This window comes from Mus pahari, chromosome 15 (assembly GCF_900095145.1).
Source record: "Mus pahari chromosome 15, PAHARI_EIJ_v1.1, whole genome shotgun sequence".
Taxonomy (NCBI): domain Eukaryota; kingdom Metazoa; phylum Chordata; class Mammalia; order Rodentia; family Muridae; genus Mus; species Mus pahari.
This window is the reverse complement of record NC_034604.1, coordinates 59330540-59353480: the sequence shown is the minus strand read 5'-3', so window position 1 is coordinate 59353480 and position 22941 is coordinate 59330540. Positions and strand designations below refer to the sequence as shown.

Below are 22941 nucleotides of genomic sequence, written 5' to 3'. Positions count from 1 at the left end.
AACAAGCAGTGCTGTGACTCCCATTCCCTACTGAGAAATTCCCTAGGTTTTGTAAAAGGTATTGATTAAAAGAGCAAATTCAATCAATAGGTAGGTAGGTTTGGCTAAAGCTTACTTAATTTGCAATTCTAGATGGCTTCAATCTTAAAAAAAAAAAACAAAAAACAAAAAAAAAACAAAACAAAACTGGAGAATACTGGATTTTCTGTTTTCTTCACAGTGGCACAGCACAGCCCTAGGGATTTACACAGGAGGTGCCCCGGGCTGCAGATGGCCCCTTTCTAGATCCCTGCCCTCTCTGCATGTCACAATGAATGTTAACCTGGATTCCTCAAAGCACAAATGCAACTTGTGTTTGTACTTGGAAATGTTTATTCATTCATGAGACAAAAATGCAGATATCCATGAGAGGTAAATTACTTAAAGTTTTATATACTAAAAAGATGATTTCCTTTTTTAGATTTACTTTTCTCCTTTGGGGGGGGGGATTTTTTTTTTTTTTTGATTTTTGGTTTTTTAAGACAGGGTTTCTCTGTATATCCCTGGCTGTCCTTGAACTCAGAAATCGTCCTGCCTCTGCCTCCCAAGTGCTGGGATTAAAGGCGTGCACCACCACTGCCTGACTTACTATTCTCCTAAAACAGTCCAAAAGCAAGCTTTAAACTGGTTAATGGCCATACTGACTATGGATACTCAAACGTAAGGGACAGCACTGAGACCACAGGCTGGCACATGCCTGTTCTAAAAGCAGGAAGATAGGACAGAAGAATTATAGTTTGAGACTAACCTAGACTAAAGAGTGAGACCTGTCTCTAAATGCACCTCCCCCCAAATCCCAAACAAGCATAAAGCTCACTGCACTGTGAAGGATGAGAGCATCCACATCTTTAGAACCACATTTGTTATCTTCAAAAGGCATCTGGGGATTTCCTAATGACAGTCCCCAAATGCTGGTGACTTCATATTAGAGGTCCTCCCTCTGTGGGGTGGCAGCAAGAAATGTTCTCAAGCATAAAAGATTTGTTCTCTTTTCTTCTGTGTGTGTGTGTGTGTGTGTGTGTGTGGGCGCTCGCGTGCACATATGCATGCGGGGGCACCACGGTACATGTACAGGGCCAGAGACAACCCTATGGGATCAGCTCTTCCCTTTGACCCTTAGGTGGGCTCTGGGGATTGAACTCGTATTGCAGGCTTGTGAAGCTTATGAACACCCTGCCTCACCGAGGCATCAGACCAGTTCCCGTGTGGGGTTTGGCTATTAGTAAGACAGGGAAGAAGTTTAAAAAAAAAAAAAAAAAAAATCGGAAAAGCAGCAGCTGTCACGGAAGGCCCATGTCAGGCTTCTCCATCTTCTCGGCGCGGATATCATGTGACTGACAATGCTCTTACTGTGTTGACACAGACTTTATGGGATGCTGTCACCTCACACATGGCTCCACACTTTCACTTCCTACCTAGAAAACTTCCTCTAACTGCCCAAGGCACAGCAAACCCTCGTACCTCATGTATGCCCTCACCACAAGGCCCATGGGACCTGGCTCTGACCACAATCACTGCGTTCCATGATGGCTCTGTGCTTGCACACTCTCCTCCTCTCTTCCTGCCCCCCCCCTAATTAGTTTGTTCAGTTTATCTTTTATGTGTCAGTGTTTTACGGGCATGTACGTGTGTGCATCAAATGCATACTGGGTGCCTGTGGAGGTCAGAGAGAAGTACTGGGTTCCCGGAACTGAAGCTACAATGGTTGTAAGTCACCATGAAGCACTCCTGGGCTCCTAGGTGCTAGGAACTCAAGTCTTCTGCAGGAACAAGTGCTCATAAGTGCTGAATCATCTCTCCAGTCCCTGGACTTCTTAGGAGCAGTGCTTTCTCCTATCAAGTTACTTTACACCTGTGGGTTGAGTGAGCATACAGATTTCCCACTAACAATAAACCACAACCTGGTCATCTCATACAAGAGACAGCTTATGACTGACTGCTGGTGGGTGAGTTTATGTTGACCACTTCAGTCCCTCACATCTGAGCCCAGCCAACAGTGAGAGCTTCTAACTTAGGGGACAGGCTGCATGCAGCCAGATGGCCACAGTCTGGGAGAGAGCCTTCCACTGTAAATCAACCCCAAATCTACATGGTCACATGGCCCAGTCACTAAGTGAGGGGCATCTCATCCACTGTGCACCTGGAAAGCCTGCCACACCCAAAGACAAACTCTGTGTGTGTGTGTGTGTGTGTGTGTGTGTGTGTGTGTGTAACACCGCTCTCCTGCTTTATGTGTGATAAGGGGAACACACGCACAAAGTGGTATATACACAAGACAGCAGAGCAGAGCAAGAGTTGGGAGTAAATGGCAAAGACTGAGAAGTTTTTTGGGTCACAATTCCTTCTCTGTGCGTGCATAGCAGACTGAGAGACTTACGAGCAGGCGTAAACCTTCCTGATGCCTTTGTGCTTGATGCGATTGTGGCGGCACAGGCTGTGGGAGGAGCTGAAAGATTTGTCACACTGGCGGCAGGGGTGCTTCTTCATTTGCTGTGTGGGAGAGAAGAGAGGTCCCCTTAAGACCATGGAGGTACAAGTCACCTGATGGGCTGACGGGTTCTTTACACAGGGTCTCACTATGCAGCTCTGCCTTCCTGGAACTCACTCTGTAGACCAGGCTCAAACTCACAGATATCCACCTGCCTCTTGATTCCAGGCACTAGGATAAAAGGTGGGCACCACTGGGACTGGACCACCTGACGTATTTAAACTGGCATTTTAAACTGGTTATCAATCCTGAACATGGGCATGCTAAGTAACTATTTTACCACTGAGTTATGTCAACCCTACAATATCATAAAAACGAATAAAACTATAAAGTTCTATAGGGCTGGAGAGAAGTGATTCAGACCCACTGAATAGTTAAAAGGACCAGGGTTCAATTCCCAGCACCCACAGGGCAGCTCACAGCTGTCTATGACTGCAGTTGCAGGAATTGGACACCCTCTTCCAGCCTCTATGGTACTGCACACACATGATACACAGACATACATTCAGGCAAACCAATCATACACATTTAAATAAAATCTCAAATTGCAACACAGTGCAGCAGTGGGTCATCTAGGACGCAGCTCATATTAGGAGGGTCGAATTTTTCACACCCTAATTATTTGCATTTTTTATCTAACACAAATAGCCAGGTATTTGTTATAGAATATAAATATTATTTTTGAGAAAATTACTATTTCAATAGCTACGAAGGAAAACCATCACTTGATCTGTTGTAAATGGGAACGCCGCCTTTTTCAATGTGCCGTGTTAAACCACTGGCTGATTTTAAACATTTAAAGCTTTTGCTCTTCAGTGATTACTACTCAGTTCTAGAAGGGAAGTCTTCTAGAAAGCCCTGTTTTTGTACGATGCATGTGAACATAGAGCTTTGAATAGCACTTTCAGTAGGCTAACTTTTAATGTGGATGAGAGAGTGTTTACATGTGAGATATCATAATGGATAAAAATACTTTAAAGCTGCTGGTAAAATAACTCTTTTCATACTTAAGTTCCCAGGCTGGGTATAGCTCAGCGGTCGAGTGTTTATCTAGTGCATGAGGCCCCAGTTAAATCACAAGTACTACATACAAAAAGTTTCCCACTTTGGTGAGAGGCACGGTTGTGCCAGTCAGATGTCCCTCTGCACAGGACCCTTGAAGCAAATGGAGGTTTAGCTTTAAAAGATAGTCTTGGGCATGACATGTATCAAGCAGTCAAAAATCAAACACTGCCATATTACAGGAGGGCTGTCGTTCTCCAGCATGGGGCCAAATTTGGCTCAGCCTTCATTAAGTCAGGATCAGTCCTTATGTGAGAGACATTTATTTCTAGTGACAGTACAAATGATGGAGAGACACTTTCTTAAACGCAATCATCTGATATATGTAAACATCAAACCCATTTAGCAGGTGAGAGTCTGGCTCTATAGGACCAAAGTGGCTGTGATTCACAGCTGTGTGGTCTCATGCAGATACCTGGCTAATAATAAAGCCACCAGCACACAATAGTGCCTTCCTTATGGAGAGCTGAGGAAACACTGGGAAATATTCACCCTGTATATCCTCGGTTACATTAGCACAGAGGGAAACAGATTTGGTTTGTTTATAAAATAAGCTGTCTAGCTTAGGCTGTCCCTAAACTCACGGTGATCCTCCTGTCTCAGCCTCCCAAGTGTTGGGGTTAAAAATGTTCAATGCCATGCTCAATTTTCTAAATAAAGCACACTGGTTTGGTGGGTGTTGAAAAGACCTTTGAACCCAAACAAAGGCAAAGGAAAGAATTCTCATCTCCATGTTAACACTAAAAGTACCAGTATTTGATGGGAATAGAAAGATGTGGTGGTCTGAATGAGAATGGCCCCCCACAGGCCATTTTGGGGAATACTTGGTCCCTGATTGGTGGAACTGTTTGGTAAGTAAGGACTGGAAGCCATGGCTGGGGGGGGGGGGGGCTTTGAGGCTTTGGGTTCCATTCCCAGTATGCCTTTCTCGGCCCCCATTTATGGACCAAGATATGAAGTCTCAGCTATTCCTGTTGCCTGCCATCATGGATCTGAACCCTCTGAAACCATGAGCCCAATTACATGTTTTATAAATTGACTTGGTCCTGGTGTTTTTGTCACAGCAACAGAAAAGTACGTGACATCTCTGACTTTTTCCCCATAATTTTTATTTTCTTTTAAGACAAGGTATGTAGTTTAGCCTGAACTTGGATGCATGAATCTCCTGCCTCACTCTCCAGAGTTCTAGGATTATAGGCAGTTTCTGATTACACAGAGCAAACCATTATCCCTACTCCACTTACGTAGCCAAACAAGAGGGAACAAATACCCACTTCAGAATAAAGCTTTAAGCACAGAATCATCAACCAATAGTTGTTTCAATAACAATATTTTTTTTAAAACCCAAAGACCTAATCCCTATTAATCTTGTATATATTAGATCAACTTGAAGTTAAGACACAAGTCTGCTTTCTAATAGAAAGACAGCTCTGTCAAACAGCAGACTCAGAGAATGGAACACACGACAGCACTGCAAGAGCACACAGGGACAGGGAGACTGGACGGCCTCAGACTGGACTTTCTATGGTGATGGGTTTAATGTTTTTTGTACTAACTCCTAATAAGGAAGTGCCAGTGGGGATGCCGCAGGGGATAGTAGGTGAGGAGCAGCTTTGTTCTGAGTCTATTTCTCACAGAGCTAGCAACCTGCAAGGCTAGGAAAACATAAAACTGAACTGTATTTCAAGATGACAGACAGGGCTGGGGCTCTGGCTCAGTTGGCAGAATGCTCGCTCCATGTGCACAAACTCTCCTTAGCACCACTTAAACTCGGTGTGGTGGGACAGGCCGGATCTCTGGAGGTAGCCACACCACTATTTCCTGAGGGGCTACTCTTGTAACACGCATCGCCATTAGCACTGGCTATGATCAAAACGCCTTTCAAGATTAAATGAACATGAGGGTTTACAATTTAATGAGAACAAGCAAGGCCCATGCTCCACCAATGCTCAAGAAGCCCCCTTGACAGCCATCAGGAAATAGCAGCATAACAACTGATTAAATGGCACCCAGATGTTCCCAAGCCACACTGACACATAACTTCAACTCCATCGGAACACTTTCCAAGAAAGGATGCATGCCACAGGAGCAGCCCCTCATAAGGTAACTTCTAAACTCTGAACCTGTCTATTGGATCTGGTCCAGGTACATGGTAGGTCTTCCCTGCACGCCCCTGACTCCCTACACTTGGTTACTGGGAACGTTTGAAGTCTCCCGAAGGATGCCTGAATGCTCAGATAGCATTGATGCCTGAGTGGGCGCTGCCCTTTTCTATACAGGAAGTCGACCTTTAACTTACAATGAACTCCCCAAAAGCGGAAAGTGAACTTAATTAGCCCCACAAACCCATTACAAGGTTGAAAGCTTACAGCAAACCACAGTATGAAACACAAACTGTGCGTTTCCTCCTTATTAAATTTACAAGTTAAGCACAGTAAGAAATGAACTAATAAAACAACAGTTATGTGTGCTCCTAAAAGTTCTATGAATGTGTCCAAGTCTCAAAGAGCTCATGCATTTGCCTAAGTCTTTCTTTGGTTCATCTGAACTGGCAGCGCCCTACCCACGTGCTGAGACCAGCATGACTAAAATGAAAGTCAGTGAAACATCTGCACTGTGGTGATCACCAAGGCAGCTAGTGACTCACGGTGGACACCAGGTACGGAGGGCACACTAGACAGACCGACAATTCAGCTCCCGGGTGGGACAGGGCAAGCATTCACCATGCTACCTATGAGCTGTCCACATCTGGAATTTTCCACCTAGTGATTTCATACTGCAGCTGACCACAGGTAACAAGACAGGGAAAGGCAAAGTGTCCCATGGAGATGGGATGGCTATAGGTTTTAGGGGTTCGGGGGTAGGAGTAAGACCCCACTGTGCTCCTTCATGTTTAGATTCTGTGAGCCCTGTGAATACAGTGCACACGCAAAGCAAACCTTTTGTGATCGATTGCCTCAAAAAAAAAAAAATTGTAAGGGTTACTGAGGTACAATTTTACACGGGTGCATTTTATATTCTGTATAGTGCTGAGCACCACAGCTCACACTTCTAATCCCAGCATGTGGGAGACAAAAGAGGGGTTATGCAAGGCTGCCTCACAAAGAAAAGGGTGGAGCAGTGGCTTAGTGGTTAGAAATGCTGGCTGCTCTTCCTGTGGACTGGAGTTCAATTCCCTGTACCCAAATCAGGCAGCTCAGAACTGCTGCAAATTCAGTTCAGGGGGTCTGATACCCTCTCCTGGCCTCAGTGGGCACATACATATATGTATATAAATTAAATACAAAGTATTTAGAAAACACAGATGCAGTTGAATTAGGCTATGTCAATCAAGATACAGAACGGGCATGTTACTCTCCGTATTCCCACAGGCCCTTCGTGTTCAGCCCTGTCAGCAGCCACACCCTCTTCTCTATGCCTCTCATTTTGCTTTGTGTACCTGTCATGCAAGTGGGCCACCCCACAGCGTAACAGGCACCCAGAACAACGCATGGCTAATTCTCCTTTATTTTCCTTTTCACTTCAGAGACATGCTCAACTCTTAGAGCAATACCCTAGTTGTATAAATGTTCTACTTATATAGCTATACCCTAGTTCACTGGCCCACTTACCAGTTGATGGACATCATGATTGCCAGTTTGCAGAAGATGATGAATAAAGCTACTGAAAACATTAGGCAATCTAACCTCTAATGTTTTGGGTTTTCTTAAAGGAGTGCTTGGGTGTTTTTATCCTCCAAATGCTCTCTGGGAACCGAAGCTGCCAGTTACTCATCACGGGAGCCTTGTTTTTTAAGAAATGCTCAGCACACAAACTATTCCAATAATCTACGTGTGTGCACTGGAAACCTACCAGGAAGCCCACAGAGTAATCAGAGGCCACGGTCGGGATGAGGGGTCGGGCACAGAGCAAGCACAGCTTAGTGTTCATAGGTCAGGAGGGATACGAGCATGGCAGACTCCGGCACAGAGACTGTGGGACGCTGGGTGAGCTGATAAGCAGGAGGCTGATAGGGCTAGACAGAGGGGGCAGACCCTCCAGGCCCGCTGAAGCTCACACCGTCCATCCTCCAACCCCCAAGTGAAACACCCATCCCCATGATTCTGAGAGTCTGGCTCATAAATGAATGAATGAATGAATGAATGAATGAATGAATAAATAAATAAATAAATGTAACAAAGCAGTGGGTAAATGTTTCTGCTGCCAAGCCTGATGAGCTGAGTTTGAAATGGAGAAAACCAACTTCCACAAGTTGTCCACTCCCACACCATGGCACACACAAGCACACACACACGCACACATATGCACACACACACACACACACACACGCCCTACTAAATGTAAAAATTAAAAATAAATGCTGACTTCAAAATAGACTAATGATTGCTTCTAACCTCATCCATCGAACACTGCTCAAATCGAAAGCTTTATTTCATAACACTTCTTTTCTGAATATATTCATTTTTACCTATGTTTATAAAACTGGGTATTTTTACTTGTAATATATACAGTATGTGTTGAGAGAAACTTTGGAGGATCCATTGCATAAGCAGGCCAGAACTGATGTTCTGTATTATTTCAGCTGCCTGAGAAGTACAGATAAATGGCTCTGTAGTTAACCACTTATTCTGAAACACTGTCTACGGAGCTTAAAAGCTGTGACAATATCGAGGCTCTCTGGTACTCCCTGACAAAGCATCCTCAGATCCATCAACACTCATGAGTGCTTCTGCACCCATCTCCAGGATGACCCCTGCTCTCCAGTGCCTCCGGTGGTCAGTGAGGTAAGTCTGAGGAAGGCTGACCGGCCAACACTATACTCTTTGACCATCTGTGAACTACCCAATCAGGTCCTTTATGTAGACTTCTAGAGAGAGGGGAGGGAGAAGGGAGAGCACAGAAGAAGGTCTGGGCTCCATGGTGAGGGTTGGAGATTACCATGCATGTGACAAGACACCTTTTGAAGTGGAGAGTCACGTGAAGAACCTATGGTAAATGGGTCATTCTGCAGAGTTTGAAATCTGAAGAGCCATCCTCTATGACTCCAAGGAAGAGACACAGGTCCTGGGCTTGAGGGAAGGGTGGGAAGATGGCTAGATGTGGCAGAGTTCTCAAAGGTGAAGAGCTGCTGGGAGCCTTGGTGGATAGGCTGAGTGTAGGTGACAGCAGGGAGGGGGCAAGTTAAGCGCCCATCCATATGTATTAGCACAGGCACCCAGCAGAAGAGAATTCCCAGTTACTAACTAAGGAAGGTCCGGAGAAAAGTAGAGTTGGGGACAGGAGGGACTCAAGTCACACTTGGGAATCAGGGTGCAGTTCTGTGGTGGAAGATTTGCCTGATGTCTTGGGGGGAGGGTTTAAAAGTTATATGTTAGGTACGCTATGAAAGGCCCTTGAAGGTCTACACAGATGGGAAGCAGGTGTCAGCCAACTCTAGGACAGGAGAGCGAGCTGAATCAGAGATCCCCACCTAGGATCGGTGAATAAGACTCTCCTGAGAGCCTGTGTGATGCTTTAGTAAGTAATGGTGCTTGCAGCCAGGTCAATAATCTGAGTTCCAGTGCCAGAACCTACATGGTAATAGGAGAGCAGACTCACACAAGTAGTTCTCTGACCTCCACACTTGTGCCCACACAGAATAAGTGTGTCTTTTAAAAAGAGCCCCAGGCAGCTCAGTGGACAGTGGCCCCTGCTGCTCTTCAACATACCTCCACACCTGGCACTTGAGCAACAAGGGGACCTTCCAGTAGTGGGGGTCACACCAGTATCTCAGCCCATCTCTGACACCCTACTGAATAACCACAATGGAGCCTGTGACCAGCTAGCCTCCAGTGCTCTCCAGGAACATCCTGCCCCTCATGGTCCCACTCTCCTCCTTGCTGACTGCCACTGGTCCTCCTGTCAGTCTATGCCACATGCACAAGCTCTCAAAGCTGCTTGGTTTACATTCAAGCTCCTCCCACATATCCTTCAGCAATCCTCTGGGAAGGCCTTCTTCTGAGACACGTGCCTAGTTTCCTAACTGCCCACCTAGGTGCAGCCCTCACATCTGCTTCCTTGCATCTGCACGGTATGGTAACGTTCATTGCGCTCACAGGGCCTCGATGAGCAAACTCCTGGCTGGGACCTGAATCCAAAGCAGCCCTCAGGGAACACTTCCTTTCCTTCTGTCTGTGATTCCTCCAAGATGTCTCCCTTCTTCAGACGGGTTTCAGTTTTTGTGACTTATACTATTCACAGCGGGTACACTGCAATGTGGCAAATGTTTCCTAAACAGAAGTGGTACATACAGAAGAGACCTGCTTGCAAGTTACACATTCCCGTGAGTAACTCACACATGTGAGTGCCCTGCTTACACAGCTCCGGAATGCAGACGTGCCATAGAGGGAAAGAAAAAGACTGGGCATGCCCACTATGAAAACCAACCAGCAGAGTCAGCGTAAACACTCCAACTAAGCCCTCCGTCTGGAACAGTGCTGGCCCTCAACATTTTGGACAAGTGATACTCAACCCAACCAGTACTTCTTTAATTAAGTCTAAAATCTAGTATATTCCTAAAAACGATGTTTTCTATAAAACAAGAAGTTTTTTTTATAAGATAGGCACCGAGATTTACATAAATAATACCTTAGTAGTTAATTTTTAATTCACTTCAAATTATTGTGAGCATCCCTCAGTGAGGCAGCATTACAAGCACTGCTTAGTATTAAGGTTGACGTCTGGACTTGTGAAAACCACTGTTGTGTGGGTCTTAACGTTTCCTTCTTGTTGGGTCCACCTACATGTTAACTCCAGTTACAATTAGCGAAAGGTAAAAAACAAACCCACTGGTCCCAGTCACCCTTGCTCCCCGGGCAGAGGACCCTTTCCACAGACAACGGACGGGCAACCTTTCCCGAACATTTAGACCGCAGCCATGAACCCTTAAACCCTCCCAGGAAGTCATTAACACCTTGGGAACTGATGTGATCTCTCTGTCCCAATTCCATCATTTCCAAGAATAGACCAAGATAGTGTGTTTTTTTTGTGCATACAGTATAACCTGCCTACACATGGAAGCTTTGAGAAAGATAATTAGAGTGTTCAAATTAATCACGCTACCCAGGTTTCCACAGGCTGAAACAGCAGTTCTGGAGAAACCTCTGAGACAGCGTGAATTCAGAAGGCACACGCGCGAGCGCCAACAAAATAAACATAAAACCCGTTGTTGGAGTCACTGTACAACTATAAAATTACAATGCATTATGGTGATAAACACACAATAACGAAAGGCCAAGTGCAGAACAGAAAGCACGGAAGCAGGCCGGCCCTCAGCATCCAGGCTCAGGGCAATACCAGACAGTTAGTTGCCTGGGAGGAGGACTCCATCCCAGGGCAGTCCCAGGCACCGGAGCATCCCAGGCACCAACGCATACCTAGGCTCCCTGTTATCTTCTTCCCCTGCTGAACAGTGGCTGAAACGGAAGGACTTCAGGTCCCTCTTACAGACCTTAAACAAGTCCCTTCTCTGATGTGTCAGGGGTCCTTCCTCACAAACCCCTCGGGAAACCCCCCCTCCCTTGGTATTCAGGACAAACACTTCTCACGAGACTCCTTTAGGTGAACACTGAAGGAAGGGATGGGGCCCCAGAATGCACCGTGTGCCTTCTGAGCTCTCGATATTTGCTAATGCCATGTGACTGTAAATCTTCTCCATTGCCAATCATCTACCCACTCTTGGCCTCATTTCCCCTCTACACAGAGGTCGGTCCTAACTCTACACAGAGGTCGGTCCTAACTCTACACAGAGGTCGGTCCTAACTCTACACAGAAGTAGGTCCTAACTCTGAACTTTCTTTTGTTTCTAAAATGTCTGCTACAGATGGAGAATATGAGCTGTCTGTTCTCAGAGAAGCCACCTTCAGAGAGGAACCACTGGGAAAACTTAGTGAAATTGCCTGCCTGTCTTCCTTCCCTTCTTTCTTTCCCTCGAGTCAGGATCTCTTGTAGACCAACCATGCCTTAAACACACAATGTAGCTACATGACCTGACCCCCTGACCATACTTCCTCCAAGTCAAACTGGGATCACAGGCATGTGCCACCAAGGCCGCTTTGTGAAGTGCTAGACTAAACCCAGGGCTTTGGGCACACCAGGTTGTACATTCTCCACCGCCCATCCACCTTCTAATACAATCTTTCATACAATATTTTTTTATCCTTTTTAATTAGAAATTATCTAGACAGCCCTTTTAAATGTCTGTGTGTGGTTGTGATTATTCAAGTCAAGAGAAAATGAACATTCCTTTTCAAAACAATCACCACCTTAAAATCAGATGAGTTGCATGAAATCTGTTAATAACGTTAAGAAGTAAATAAGCAAATAAACATGACTGTCCCCAAGGTGAACATTAAATGGCATTGAAGGCTACTCCCCCAGGAAGTGCTCCTAACCCCCACCACACAGTGCTTTTCCAACTGTCTAAATAAACTATGCTGTGAAGCACTGTCGGTAGGTACAATCAGCCATCATGCTGGGTGTAAAGAACCAGGACAGCTGGATGGAGTCCCAGCCAGTGTCACACGCCCTGTGCAAGAACTGCCTGCGATGGCTCCACAGATCCCTGTGGAAGAGGTGAGGCTCCATGGGGTATCTTTGTCCTCCCCTGAACCACCCCGGGATACATTCCCATGGTCAGACTGAACCTTCCTCAATGCTTGAGCCTCTGCTTCCAAGTAAGGCTTCATCCTCCCCCGACAGGGTGGTCACTCTAACCCTCCTTGGCTGTCACACAGGGGCTACATGCTCCTGCATCTACAACTGTCCTATTTATAAAGCAGGGCTGAGTGGGAATCTATGACCTCCCAGGGACTAATGAGTGCCAATTTAAAAAAAAAAAAAAAAATCCATATTAAATCAGCCCCATAGAGTGGCTGTCACTTCCTCTACCATCCCCACGACAGCTTAGATGCCCATCCCAGTGAACCCACAGGTGGAAATGTGTGTTAAGTGTTGCACACTGACAAGCTGCCCTGCCAGGGGGACTTCAGAACAGTTTGCTAGGACATGACGAGTGACGTTGCCTTCTTACACAGACTCATGTGAGCCTACTCAACTGTGGCAGAGCCCCAGTCCTGGGACACAACAGGGACACAGCCATCTCCAGCCATCGGCAAACTTAACCCTGGCTCTTCTAGGCCCAAGAGACCAGACTGCCCTTCATCTACACTCTGCTGGGCCTGCTGCCATTCGGGATCTCGGGGACAGGGAGGACGCCTGGGGCACAGGCAGGGATGTGAGGTCTGGGTGGCAGGGGAAATAGTGGTGTATGTGTCTGGCAGAGTCAAAGCCTTGCTATATAACAAGCCCCACATGGGACACAGCATCCAGTCAACAAAACCCAAGCTCAAGGAAGTCACCAAGAAGCTGGAGACAGGACCAAAAACAAATGGCTGTCTGTGCCAGGGAGATGAACTCAGAGCCTGACTGTGGGTGGTGTGTTTAATAAGAATTGTCCTTACACCAGAAAGTACGGCCTGGTACTGACCCATGGCAGGACGCCTGTCTGGGCACCAGAATCCAGACATCCTCCACCTCCACAGCTTACTAGAAATAAACAGGAAAGCCTGCTCCTCCATCAGCCCCGCAGGCGGGTGACGCAGCAGGCGAGTCAGGATGTCTGTAAACATCTTACTCACTGTGTTGAAACATCCTAGTTTCTGCTCTCAGGCCGCAAAGGGTGCAGACTCTTTAATGTGCTGTGTGTGCTTTTATACCTCATGTGCAAAGATGCTACTTGGTTCCTAAGGCTGGGTTCTCTTAAGGGTCGTCTGGTTCTGCCAAGCGAACCCTCACAGTAACATCCAGGCCCTTTCAGCCAGCTCTTCTAATCGAAGCCTCAGTCTGCCCAGCAGGAAGATAAAATTAAACGTGCAAATCTCTGGTTACCGAATTGGATGACAGATGGTCACGGTAACAGCCTCTGGCCAAATTGAGAGTCTAAGTCAGCCTCAACAGCTTAGCACACCAGAGAGAGTAGCAGCTAGCTGTACATCTGGACTGCTCCTTTCCACGTGTACAGTGTCCTTGCTAATCCACGGGTGGGCGTCACTGTGATCTACAAAGAGCACAGGCCTAATCTGGGAGGTGATCTCAGGCTTCCAAGGCTACCGCAGGTACACACAGTGAAATGGGGAGCTTGCTGGTGGCCATGAGGAGCTCAGAGCACGCCCCTGGGTGAAGGAACTACTAGAGCAGCAATGATGACGGAGACAATGGCATGTGGCAGCAGTCCTGCATCACTGATGCAAAAGAAGGCAGGGTCCACACATCAGGCCTAAGCAATGATGACTCATACACGCAGAAGCACCAGGACCTAGAATTGCTCTGACAGCTGTCGGGTGGCCAGAGAACATTCTGGGATCTGCCAAGGGCATTTTGCAATGGGCTCTTTTGCTATGGCTCCCAAACAGGAGGTTCTACCACTCTGCTCCAGTCAAGCACAGAAGTAAAGATTTGGAACATTTTTTTAAACAAAACAAAACAAACAAAAAAACAGCATCAACAAAAAGCAGTGGCTGCCCCCACTGAACAAGTGCAGACACATTTCTCTTGTCACCATTCCTAAGCAGTAGTATGGCAACTATTAGCATAGCAGCCATTTGCATGCTATTTCACTGTGTAGCCACTTTTCAGTCATCCTGAGATCATTTGAAACTCGCAGGTGAGGCGTGTCAAGCACACAGCTACTGTATCACATTGCCTAGGGGCCTGGAGCATCCTTAGATTTTGGTAAGGGAAAAGAAACAGAGTATGGGGCTGGTGAGATGGCTCAGCAGGTAAGAGCACTGACTGCTCTTCTGAAGGTCCTGAGTTGAAATCCCAGCAACCTCATGGTAGCTCACAAGCATCCGTAATAAGATCTGACAAGTGTACTTGTATATAATAATAAATCAATCTTTGGGCTGGAGTTAGCAGAGGTCCTAAAAACTCAATTCCCAACAACCACGTGAAGACTCACAACTACCTGTACAGCTACAGTGTACTCGTATATATAAAATAAATAAATAAATAAATAAATCTTTTAGAAAGAAAGAAAGAAAGAAAGAAAGAAAGAAAGAAAGAAAGAAAGTAAGTAAGTAAGTAAGTAAGTCTGCCCCAGAACCCATTCCCTTGGATGCACTGGGGCTGCTATACATGGTTCCAATTACAGGGGACCAATTCTATTGAGGATCCTACTGGGACACTGGGACACCCCATCCCCACCCCCGACTGTTCCAGCACTGGGCATCCCAGCCCCTAAGGCTTTTAAAACACAAGGTACTGACTTGCCAACTAGAACTCACAGCATCTGTCTTACTGCTTTGTGTTGTAACTTCACTGCATATCTTTGGACCTGGGGCTTCCATATTCAATAACCCATACAATGAACATTGCTAAAAACACTCAATACAAGTCATGGGAAAACAGTTATAATCTGCTAAGAAAGCTGTGTCCTTCTCTCTAAGATACACAAATGAATGCCAGTAAATATAGGTCTACCTCTACTCCACCTTGTTTGTAAGAAACTCTCAGGAGTTTATAGGAAATGACTCTCTCATGGCTCCAGCAGACATCTAAGCAGATAGTTCATCCCAACGTAAGTCCTCTGTCTGACACACAGCTCTTCTGGCTACAAACAAGAAGCAGAACAGGAGCCACAGGCCTCTCTGTGTAATGCTTTCAAATAACTTCATCTCTCTTGAGCACTTTATTTAATTTTATTTTTCTGTGCCTTAGAATAATCCGTGTATTTTAGAAACAGAAACTGGGCTTGTCACTTCAATTTCTTTCAATTTCCTGTTCTGATCGCCCAGCTTCTCCTCTTGGGCGAGGGTAACTAAGAGCTGCACTCTCTTGGGGGTAGGAATGAGGATGCACTATCGACTGAACCCAGAGCCCTGTGTGAGCCAGGCAAATGTTCCACAATTGAGCTACACCCTCACACTCAGAACCCCTGTCCAAATCCTTCACTTTGCTTAGAATCAGTATAATAATATATGGCAAGCTTGGGCCTTTCTAGATTCTTGCTGATAATCCCAACATAACTCAAGGCTCTAGGTTCCATCTGCAGCACTAGAAAAATTATACTTATTATCAGATCCTAAAACTGAAGTCATGTTCCCAACCCGCCTTCCTGCTGGGCCAGCCTTCCAAGCTCTGGGGATGAAGAGCTGCTTCCCCTGCAGAGCTTCTCTCTCCACCACCCACTGACCTTACTTCCTGTGGCAGAGGTCCTGGGGAAGGAGGAGCAGGTAAGCAAGAGGGGAGAAGTGAGCATGAAGTATCACAGTGACCGACAAGAAGCTGGCACCCAGGTCCTGCCCAGTGTCCCAGCACTAGCCCCAACACCTACAACCCTACCATCAGAAAGAACAATCATGGGTGGCAATGCCAGAGGGCCCCTGCTGGCAGGGAACTCCTGCTGCCAGGCTGGGGCTACCTGGCATACTCCTCTATGCTTCTTAAACTTTTTGTAGAAAGAGCTCCTTTCTACAGAAACTACTCAAAACCACTTGCAGGATGGCCACAGTCCACACAACATCCAAATCCTTATGGGCAATTGCTAAGAAAGACAGGCAGTTCTAAAGCATAGGAGATTTCCCAGGAACTGACATCCTGCTGTGCTATTCCCCACAACTGCAAACAACCCCAGAAAAGCCTTGGGTCCCAGCTGAGGGATGGCAGTGGGCTGTCACTCCCAAGAATGACACGCGCTCACTGGTGATGACATAACCTGCCAGCACCTCAAGGTGACTAGGAAAGGCTGAGGTAAACACCTAGGGACACTCAGAAACAGAAACCAATGCTGGCAAGTGTGGGGATATAGATAAGTCCGCATGCAGGCTCCACAGACAACTAAACGTGGAGCTCATAAGACTATACGACCTGGCTAGACCACCGTGGGCATATACGCAAAGGATATAAAAGTCCGACCACAGGGATCCTAACACATCCCTGTTTACTCCCGGAATCACTCACATCCCTAAGAAATGGAAACAGCCTAGGTGTCTACCTACAGATGAGCAGATTAAGAACATGTGGTGCACATACACATGGGATTTTAGTCATCTGTATAGGAAAAAAAAATGAAATTAGTTTGCAGCCAAACTAATGGAGTAGGAAATTATGTTAAGAAAAAAGAGCTAGACCTGGAAAGACAAAAGATCACCAATGTCCTCAGAGGAGGTTCGACTTCAGTCCATGCGAGGGTGCGTGGTCATGACACTCTTAGAGGGTAGCTGTGAGAGCAGAGGATGAGCACCTGAGGTAAGGGAGTGAAAGGGAAAGGAAAGAACGAACGGGGGGGGGGGGAGGAGAGAGGCCAGTCTAACCAGTGGCCGATGGCAGAGTGCCACGACTGTGGGCCGGGCTCTGTAAAGGCGGGAAGGCAAGCAGGGCAGAAGGAATGGGACTGGCACCAACATGAAACAACAGAACAAGGCACGAACCTTTCTATCCCTACTTTAAAAGCTTCAAAACCGGGGAAGGGCTTTACAAACCAGACAGAACGGGTGTCTGCTGACCGATCCACAGCGACTCCACATCACTGAGAATAAAACCGCCACTAAGACTTGCCCAGCCCGTCAGCAAGCACAGTGCCCTGGAGCAGGGGCTAGAAACCCACCCCAGCTGCAGGAGCGGGCGCTCTCCCCGCCATGGCAGCCTAGTGACAGGTCCCAAGGTAGAGTAAATGCTGTAGAGGTCCTTGGCAAGGGTTGGCTTTGTCCCTGTAACTACTCAAAGCAATAACTAGGGGTGTATTCTGTACTCTTTAAAAATTGTCAACACCACCTTTGCAAGCCATTTATGTCCTTAAAATAACAAGTGAGGACTTCTATAAAATGATTCCCCAATAAAATACATTAATGTAAATTATAACGATTCTTATGAACATATTAACCACAAAACTGCATATAACTGTAAAATATTCAACATAAAATTATAATAACAACATAAAATTATAATAAAATATACTGATAAAATATCAAGGTCTATAGCCAAAATGAATGAATTTTCATAAGACCATCATTATATAGGATACATATTTCTAGTGCAAAGCATTAATGTACAAACCAATTTGTGTTTTTAACCATCTATTTAAATCTGATGGAAACATAAAGCCCAGAGGGAAGTCACTGTTCCACAGAAGCAGGGGCAGAGCTGTGCCGGCGACCTTCCTGCCGCTGGGGATGGACGTCAGGCCTACCCTGCTACCATGCCACATTCTGAACCCAGACAGCCTGCGCACTCAATTTGACTGCATCTCCCCAACCACCGAGCGATCACATTCTAAATCAAAGGACAGTATAAACTGAATTTTTAACCTGTTGTCAAGTTGATATGATTTTGGCAGAAAGTCAACATCCTCACATTTGAAAGATAAGTTGAGAAAAAGAAAAGACAAAACTACTTTTGTTGCACATTTACATATTAAAGTAACTCAGGTCTCATGCTAGCAGTATCAACTACACCCACTAAAGAAGGAAAAAAAAAAGAAACCATCTGGGAGGAAAATGTGCAAGCCAGATGCTATTTTTCTGTCCATAGTCAATGGTCATCATTAAAGGGAGCATCCAAGGTTAAAGGCAACAGACAAAGGAAAATAAGATTTTTAACCCACAGATAAAAGCCAGGGAGAAGAAACCATGCTCTGTCCCTTTTACAAACATGAGTGAGACCCAGGTTGGACAGTGACACACACACACACACACACACACACACACGATCATTTTCAAAGGCACAAGCCAGCAGCACATCCTGCCCCAGCTCTGTCCAGGCCCGGCACCCTGCCTACCATTCTCCCACTGCCCTTTCTTTCCTTCGGCTACATCTCAAAGTCCATTCCACCAAAGACTGAAAAATGGCATGCACTGCAAATCATCCACACCCCGTAGAGAGAGCAAGGGGCAGCATCTCTGGCATTTGACATATGACTTAGTGGGTAAAGGCACTTGCCACTAACCCTGATACTCCAAGTTCAGCCCCTGGGCCACACACAGAAGAAAGAGGAAACATTTCACAAGTGGCCCTCTGACTTCTACACGTGCACACTAGCACACACATGCCTATATACACATACATACACATATGCACAAAAATAAAACTTGATGGTAATATCTTTGGCTTTGCCCTGAACTAGGGTTCACACCCTGAGGGAATGACATGAAGACATCCTAGGATCACCTATAGTCACGCATCAGACTGCCTCACACGACTCCTGTGAAATGTGCTATTTCCCTGCACTTGGGTCTCCCAATTTACCATCGAGAAGAAATGCAGGGTGGAGTTTTGTGAGCTTATGTGCTTGGGATCAACCTTCCCTGAATAGAATTCAGCAAAGGTGCCTGGTGCTGTATTAAGTACATGCGCTGATGCAATAGGGCTGAGGGATGCTACACGGAGAACCTCAGATGTTTTAAACCCTGGCTGTCCACTGGAATCACCTGGAAGCTTTAAAATCAGCCACATGTGATCCACTCCCATGGAGACCGGCTTGTTGACTTGGGGAGCTCAGATGGTCGGGCTCTAAGAGGAAGCCCTGTGCCAGACTCGCTGCTTTCTGCAGCTCTCCTGCTGACACACTGGCTTCATCCCAGTTGTTTCCCTCCACAGGTTAGATCAAGTGTGAAAAGAAATGCTTTTTTATTGAGACCCTGGTTGTTAATTGCACTGTGTGAACAATCCCAACTTTCCCTTAAAACAATGTGCATGTGTGTTCCTTACTTAACTAAATATCTTTATCAGAAATTCTTCCCAGGGCTAAATGAAATGTTTGCAAGTCTGAGGACATGAGTTCAGATTCCCAGAGTGCACAGAAAGACAGGCATGGTGGCACCCATCTGCCATCCCAGGGCTCCTAGGACAAGATGGGAGTGGAAACAGGACAATCCCAGAGAGCTCACAAGCCAGCAGCCCAGCAAATGCAGCAGCAAGCACAAGGTCCTGGCTCAAAGATGGCCGGACAGGAAGACCAACACTGGAGGTTGTTCCTGACCTTTACATACGTACATGAACTTACAGCATATCCACATGTGTGCATGCACATGCACACACACACACACACACACACAGAGATTTAAAAAGAATATGCATTGTATAGTCACTAGACAAGTCCAAGTTGTAGGACTTTGTACTAAATAATCTCTCTTCTCTCTCTCCCTCCTTCCTCTCTGTATGTGTGTATATGTTTGACACTGACACACACACACACACACACACACACACACACACAGCTACCTTCCAATAGCTGGACATATTGTCCAAAGTTTCTCATTCTAATTCTGAGAACACACAATTATCAGGCCAAGACATCACCATCTCATACTACGGAGCTGAGCTCCTCCTGCTAACTCCATCCACAACTGTCACTTTCCCAGTTATACTTCCCAGTGTAACGATGACAAAGGGGACATTCTGGGACAAGCTTGTCCAGAAGACACGGGAGCTGTAGACCCACTGGGGAGGAAAATAATTAGGTGTAAGTCCATCCAGCCCTTGATTAAAAACTGAGTTTACTCTTACTTGTGAATCTCTGGGAGTCAATGAAACACAGCGACAGAGCAAAGCCACACAAGGCCGGCCTTGCATGGCCACTGCTGCCGACATGAAGAAGACAACAGTCACAGCAAAGGGACAAAGCCTAAGAGAAACAGGAAGTGGCATAATCTTCAATTATCTCACCACGAAGCACTGGGAAAATAGCAATTTACAATGAAGGAACCTGATGGTCCCCAAAATAACTAAGGGTTCAGAGTTGACAAACCCAGGAGTGAGTCACAGAGCCACCAGGTCACGTCCTAATAGGATGCACTGAGGACAATATCAGATCTGTGGCATCCGTACCAAAACCAAATGACAAATCACCAGGGACACACCAGACAAGCCCAAGTTGTAGAATCTCATATTAAAACCAGTCACCATGAAGGCAGACAGGAGAGCAAGCAGCCGAGCACAAACTCAAGGCCTAGACTAGGCACAGGATGAGGAAGAGGATGACTGCAGAACATCTGGACTATGTCTGGAGACTTGGTGGTTGTCCTCCATCACTGATGATGGATGTCCAAGTTCCTGCCATGTCCTCTAATCACAAAAATGTTAACAGTGCCCAAGATGGGCAATGAGCAAACGCAAATTCTGCCCAATTTCTGTAACCTGAGTCAGTCCTCAGCGCTGCAGACACTAACCATGCTCCTGCACGCCTCAAGTTAGGGCAGAAAGATCAGGAGCTCAGGATCATCCTTGCCTACCCATTGAGGGCAATACCAGCTAGTCAGAAATAATAAAGGGTGGGAAAACCATTTATCATACAAAGATTCTTTTGTGTAAAATTTGAAATTTAAAAATCTAAAACCGGTGTGATGCTGCACACCTATCATCCCAGGACCTCGAGCTGGGACACATAGCAAGATCCTGTTTCAGGGAGGGGCAGATATTCTAGGGTGAGTATGATGGCTCAGTGGGTACAGGCACCTGCCATTAATCCTAATGACCACGGTCTAATCCCTGGGATCCTCCTCCAAGGCGTCTTCTGGCCTTCCCATGTCTGCTACAGCATGCACACAAAACAAATAAAGTATAATTTTTAAAAATGTAGTCTAGATTTCTGAAAAATAATAGCTATAAAATCATTCCATCTAATAAAAACACGTCACGTCACCAATTTCAAAAGAGCCTGTGTGGTGAGCAGAACTGCTTCCATTCCCCAGGCCATGGAAACTGGAGGGGGTGGTTGCTGTCTTACAAGGCCACACTGCTGGTATGTGGGACTGCAGCATCCAAGCCCAAGGCTTCTAGGCTCCTCCCACATTAAAAGGAACAGAATCATGTCCACATGGCATGAGGTTCATGAACCATACAAGCCCCTCTGCTTCAGAATCTTCATATCAACAACTTAGCAGGGCTGGAGAGATAGCTCAGAGGTTAAGAGCACTGACTGCTCTTCTGAAGGTCCTGAGTTCAAATCCTGGCAACCACATGGTGGCTCACAACCATCTATACAGTTACAGTGTACTCATACATCAGATAATCAATGAGAAAATGATTATCATGGACTACTCTTTAATCATAAAGATTTGAACAAATATAGATAACTTACTTTCTGTGTTATATAGCATTAACTCTTGTAACTACAGAATGGTTGATCTATGAGAATGACCTCAGACATAATCTCATTTAGTAGATATTAATTTGAGGTCCCTAAAAGGATCCCACAGAGCAACAAAACAAACAAACAAACAACAACAACAACAACAAAAAAAAAAAACCCCAAAAACATCAGGAGATACAACATACCTGAAACTGAAGAAGGACTCAAGCTTGGAGCTCATCAGGGAAATGACACCAATCACCTAATTTTATGGCAAAGAGTACAGAGACCCCCCAAAGACAAAAGGCCTTCTTTGGTTGGAAAACTATTTAATTTGCAAACCTGTACCCCAGCTCTGTGCTTGTGGCTAACACAAAAGCCCCGCTCCTGCTTGAAACACTGATGTAAAGAGAACGACTTCAATTGGGGAGTTCAGAGACACCTGCGATGTGCTGCACTGTGAGGCCAAGAGTGGAGCAATAACAAAGCCGAAGCAGGACTCACCCCAGGTGCTCATGATCAGGGACCAGGGAGATGGCTGGCGCAGTGGGTAACGCTTGCCGTGCAAGCCTGAAGATTCAAGCTGGACCACCAGACTCATATAAAGATGGAAGAAAAGCAGTGACTCCACAAGGTCCCCCGAGACCCCAGACTCACTGTGGCACAGACAACACCCTCCCAAGACATAATAATAACAAAAATTATAAAGACTTCATCAGCAAAAGTCTGTTAAATCCAGCCACACTCAAAAGAGTTTTACCAATGTCAGCAAATGATCCACCTTTCTACTGGTTGTCTACCTGAGGCATTCCTGTGACATTCTTCCTTTTAACCATTTCTCCTTTTAAAATACTTTTTAAAGTAAAATATTTTAAAGATTTTTTTAAATGAATAAAGTAGTAATTCAGTACATTTAAAAGTTTTTAATTAAACTTTTAATATATACTACCTGGGCAAAGTGGCTCGGTTTGTAAAGATATTTACTATGCAAGCCTGACTGCCTGAGTTCAATCCTCAGACCCCCAAGTGTAATAGTCAGAGTTAGTTGTCAACTTAAAAGACTCTAGACCGCTAAGATGAAAGGATGGACTATCCAGAGTCTACCCCATCCAGGAATCCATCCCATCATCAGCCACCAAACCCAGATACTTTATATGACCCAGCACAGGGGAAGGCCAGGGCCAAGTAGTGGGAGTGGGTGGGTAGGGGAGCAGGGGCAGGGGTGGGGTATAGGGAACTTTCAGGA

The 22941-nt window shown here is 45.9% G+C and overlaps 1 protein-coding gene across 6 annotated transcripts in view; it reads right to left on the bottom strand.

Moving 5' to 3' along the window:
- The window catches only part of Znf532 (zinc finger protein 532), a 107397-nt gene that overhangs the window by 3490 nt on the left and 80966 nt on the right, over positions 1-22941 (bottom strand). For all 6 annotated transcript variants that reach the window (XM_029546830.1, XM_021214564.2, XM_029546829.1 and 3 more), the window contains one exon: positions 2417-2529. In XM_029546830.1, coding sequence (XP_029402690.1) covers positions 2417-2529 — 113 coding nt within the window. The remainder of the gene's footprint in view (positions 1-2416; positions 2530-22941) is intronic.